This window comes from Danio rerio, chromosome 21 (genome assembly GCF_052040795.2).
Source record: "Danio rerio strain M-AB ecotype USA chromosome 21, GRCz13ab, whole genome shotgun sequence".
Lineage (NCBI taxonomy): Eukaryota > Metazoa > Chordata > Actinopteri > Cypriniformes > Danionidae > Danio > Danio rerio.
In genome coordinates this window covers 2,257,501-2,262,500 of record NC_141041.1, presented here as the reverse complement: position 1 = coordinate 2,262,500, position 5,000 = coordinate 2,257,501, and the positions used below count along the sequence as shown (strand labels likewise).

Here is a 5,000-nt window from a genome sequence, read left to right as displayed (position 1 = left end):
AGTCCTGGAGGGCTGGTGTCCTAATCAAACACACATGAAATAGTTAAGCTCTTACTAGATATACTAGAATCCTCCTTTCAGTGTGTTGCAGCAAGTTGGAGCTAAACTCAACAGGACACCGGCCCTCCAGGACCGAGTTTGGACACCCCTGACCTATATACTGTATAACTGCGGGTTAACTATGTTTATATACAAGTACTTTACCTGTTAAAAGCGATTAGTTAATGAATTTAATTGAATCATTAGTGACTCTGTTGACTCTATTCTGATGTTGTTCTTGTTGTGTCTATTTTCCAGTAAAGAGATCGCGCAGCATATTGACGTGCCGCACAACTTCACCCTGACCAAGAACAGCGTCCGCGTGGGTCAGTTAATGCACTACGACTACTCCAGTCACAAATACGTCTTCTCCATTGGGGAGAACCTCAGGTCTCTGCTTCCGGATGCTTCTCCCGTCCTCAACAAACGCTACAACACTTGCGCGGTAGTGGGAAACAGCGGGATCCTCACCGGCAGCCGATGTGGTCCTGAAATCGACAAATATGACTTTGTCTTCCGCTGTAATTTCGCGCCCACCGAAGTCTTCCGTCGAGACGTGGGGCGCCGGACCAACCTCACCACCTTTAACCCCAGTATTCTGGAGAAATACTACAACAACCTGCTGACCATCCAGGACAGGAACAACTTCTTCCTCAGTTTGAAGAAGTTGGACGGCGCCATCTTATGGATCCCGGCCTTTTTCTTTCACACGTCTGCCACAGTGACGCGAACACTTGTCGATTTCTTTGTCGAGCACAAGGGGCAGCTGAAAGTACAGCTAGCCTGGCCGGGAAACATCATGCAGTATGTCAACAGGTAAGAGATTTTGAGATTGTTTTAATTTTAAGATGTAAAGTTGCAATTGTATTAATTTGTGGAATGTAAACTCACAATTCTGTCAGTAAAACTTGGATTTCACAGAAAAAAAACTCAGAATTGCGGAATGTAAACTCACTTAGAACTCCGACACTAAACACTCGGAATTCTCAAAAAAAAGTCGGAATTGCGGAATGTAAACTCACATACAATTCTGACATTAAAAACTTTGAATTCCCCCAAAAAAAGTCGTAATTGCGTAATGTAAACTCACAATTCCGACATTAAAAACTCAAAATTCTCAGAAAAAAGCAGAAATTGCGGAATGTAAACTCACATACAATTCTGACATTAAAAACTCAGAATTCTCAGAAAAAAGTCGGAATTGCAGAAGGTAAACTCACTTACAATTCTGACATTAAATACTCAGAATTCCCAGAAAAAAGTCGGAATTGTGGAATGTAAACTCGCCTAAAATTCTGACAATAAATACTCAGAATTCTCAGAAAAATGTCATAATTGCGGAATGTAAACTTACTTACAATTCTGACATTAAATACTCAGAATTCAAGGAAAAAGTCGGAGTTGCGGAATGTAAACTCACAATTCTGACATTAAATATTCAGAATTCTCAGAAAAAAGTCGGAATTGCGGAATGTAAGCTCACCTAAAATTCTGACATTAAATACTCAGCATTCCCAGAAAAATGTCGGAATTGCGGAATGTAAACTTACTTACAATTCTGACATTAAAAACTCGGAATTCTCAGAAAAAAGTCGGAATTGCAGAAGGTAAACTCACTTACAATTCTGACATTAAAAACTCAGAATTCTCAGAAAAAAGTCGGAATTGCGGAATGTAAACTCACTTACAATTCTGACATTAAAAACTCAGAATTCTCAGAAAAAAGTCGGAATTGCGGAATGTAAACTCACATACAATTCTGACATTAAAAACTTTGAATTCCCCAAAAAAAAGTCGTAATTGCGTAATGTAAACTCACAATTCCGACATTAAAAACTCAAAATTCTCAGAAAAATGTCATAATTGCGGAATGTAAACTTACTTACAATTCTGACATTAAATACTCAGAATTCTCAGAAAAAAGGCGGAATTGCGGAATGTAAACTCACATACAATTCTGACATTAAATACTCAGCATTCCCAGAAAAAAGTCGGAATTGTGGAATGTAAACTCGCCTAAAATTCTGACAATAAATACTCAGAATTCTCAAAAAAAAGTCATAATTGCGGAATGTAAACTTACTTACAATTCTGACATTAAATACTCAGAATTCTCAGAAAAAAGTCGGAATTGCGGAATGTAAACTCACCTAAAATTCTGACATTAAATACTCAGCATTCTCAGAAAAAAGTCGGAATTGCAGAAGGTAAACTCACTTACAATTCTGGCAATAAAAACTCAAGATTTCTCAGAAAAATGTCGGAATTGCGTAATGTAAACTCACTTACAATTCTGACTTTAAATACTCAGAATTCCCAGAAAAATGTCATAATTGCGGAATGTAAACTCACTTACAATTCTGACATTAAATACTCAGAATTCCCAGAAAAAAGTCGGAATTGCGGAATGTGAGCTCACCCAAAATTCTGACATTAAATGCTCAGAATTCCCAGAAAAATGTTGGAATTACGGAATGTAAACTCACAATTCTGTCATTAAAAACTCAGAATTCCCAGAAAAAGTCGGAATTGCGAAATGTAAACTCACCTACAACTCTCACATAAATACTCAGAAATCCTACAAAAATGTTGTAATTGCGGAATGTAAACTCACCTACAATTTTAACATTAAATACTCAGAATTCCCAGAAAAATGTCATAATTGCGGAAGGTAAACTCACTTACAATTCTGACATTAAATACTCAGCATTCCCAGAAAAAAGTCGGAATTGCGGAATGTGAGCTCACCCAAAATTCTGACATTAAATGCTCAGAATTCCCAGAAAAATGTTGGAATTACGGAATGTAAACTTACAATTCTGTCAATAAATACTCAGAATTCCCAGAAAAATGTCATAATTGCGGAATGTAAACTCACTTACAATTCTGACATTAAATACTCAGCATTCCCAGAAAAAAGTCGGAATTGCGGAATGTGAGCTCACCCAAAATTCTGACATTAAATGCTCAGAATTCCCAGAAAAATGTTGGAATTACGGAATGTAAACTCACAATTCTGTCATTAAAAACTCAGAATTCCCAGAAAAAGTCGGAATTGCGAAATGTAAACTCACCTACAACTCTCACATAAATACTCAGAAATCCTACAAAAATGTTGTAATTGCGGAATGTAAACTCACCTACAATTTTAACATTAAATACTCAGAATTCCCAGGTAAAAGTCGGAATTGCGGATTGTAAACTCACAATTCCAACATTAAAAACTCAGAATTCCCAGAAAAATGTTGGAATTGCGGTATGTAAACTCACCTAAAATTCTGACATTAAAAACTCAGAATTCCCAGAAAAAAAGTTGGATTGCGAAATGTAAACTTACTTACAATTCTGACATTAAATACTCCGAATTCCTTGAAAAAAGTCGGAATTGTGGGATGTAAACTCACTTTCAATGCTGACATTAAATACTGAGAATTATTAGAAAAAAGTCAGAATTGTGGGATGTAAACACAATTTTGACATTAAAAAACTTGGAATTCCCAGAAAAAATCAGAATTGCTGAACGTAAACCCACTTAAAATTCTGAGTAAAACAGTCCGAATTGCCACACGTTAACTCAGAATGCAGAGGAAAAAGTCGGAAATACAAATTCTAGACTCTAGAATTTTCACTTCTGGAAAGGGTTTCTTTCAATGTCAGCAACTGGCTTTTCCATTATAATGTGTCGAGCTGAAAACTCTTAAGTGTACATGACGATGGAAGGAGTTACTCGGTTTAACCCTCATTCTCAGAACTGAGCGGATGTCCTGTAATCTGCTCCAATCCCATTAAACTGAGTCCTTGTGTGGCGACAGATTTAAGCATGTAAGACGCTCACAAACTCCTCAAGGAGATTAGAGATACTCGCTTTAACAGTACCAGAGGAATAAAGACGGATCTCATTGTAGACACATGAAGAGAGGAGCTCATGCTTCAGTTATAATGATAGTTTTTGCTTTTTGACCTTTGATTCACAGAATTAAAAACGCTTATAATGTTATAAATCATCGTATATATTTGATCTGGAATCGGTTATTTAGTAAATTCATTATTTATTAATTCAAGTTGTATCAAGTGATTGGATTTTGTTTAGGGTTAATGATGTTTTAGAACTTGAAGTTATTGCAGAAATAAAGAGTTGAGCATTGAGTGTGTGAGTGTAGTGTGTGTGTAGTGTGTTTCAGTGTTGTATGATTGTATAGTTTCCAATTTATATATATATATATATATATATATATATATATATATATATATATATATATATATATTTATTTATTTATTTATTTATTCTCACCGGCCACTTTATTAGGTACACCTTACTAGTACCGGGTTGGACCCTTTTGCCTTCAGAACTTCTTTAATCCATCATGGCGTCGATTCAACAAGATACTGGAAATATTCCTCAGAGATTTTGCTCCATATTGACATGATAGCATCACACAGTTGCTGCAGATTTGTCGGCTGCACATCCATGATGCCAATCTCCCGTTCCACCACATCCCAAAGCTGCTCTATTGGATTGAGCTCTGGTGACTGTGGAGGCCATTTGAGTACAGTGAACTCATCGTCATGTTCAAGAAACCAGTCTGAGATGATTCACGCTTTATGACATGCTGCGTTATCCTGCTGGAAGTAGCCATCAGAAGATGGAGACACTGTGCTCATAAAGGGATGGACATGGTCAGCAGCAATACTCAGGTAGGCTGTGGCGATGATGCTCAATTGGTACTAATGGACCCAAAGTGTGCCAAGAAAATCTCCCCCACACCATTACACCACCACCACCAGCCTGAACCGCTGATACAAGGCAGGATGGATCCATGCTTTCATGTTGTTGAGGCCAAATTCTGACCCGAGCATCTGAATGTGTCAGCAGAAATGGAGACTCATCAGAGCAGCAACGTTTCTCCAATCTTCTATTGTCCAGTTTTGGTGAGTCTGTGTGAATTGTAGCCTCAGTTTCC

The 5,000-nt window shown here is 37.3% G+C and overlaps 1 protein-coding gene and 1 long non-coding RNA gene across 2 annotated transcripts in view; one reads left to right on the top strand and one right to left on the bottom strand.

Annotated features, from left to right (window-relative positions):
* Positions 1-5,000, bottom strand: part of LOC147838686 (uncharacterized) — a 1,589,207-nt gene that overhangs the window by 1,416,701 nt on the left and 167,506 nt on the right. The gene's annotated exons all lie outside the window — the stretch shown is intronic.
* The window catches only part of st8sia3 (ST8 alpha-N-acetyl-neuraminide alpha-2,8-sialyltransferase 3), a 19,072-nt gene that overhangs the window by 10,889 nt on the left and 3,183 nt on the right, over positions 1-5,000 (top strand). Inside the window, 1 exon segment of the mRNA NM_001113432.2 lies at positions 298-855. Coding sequence (NP_001106903.1) covers positions 298-855 — 558 coding nt within the window.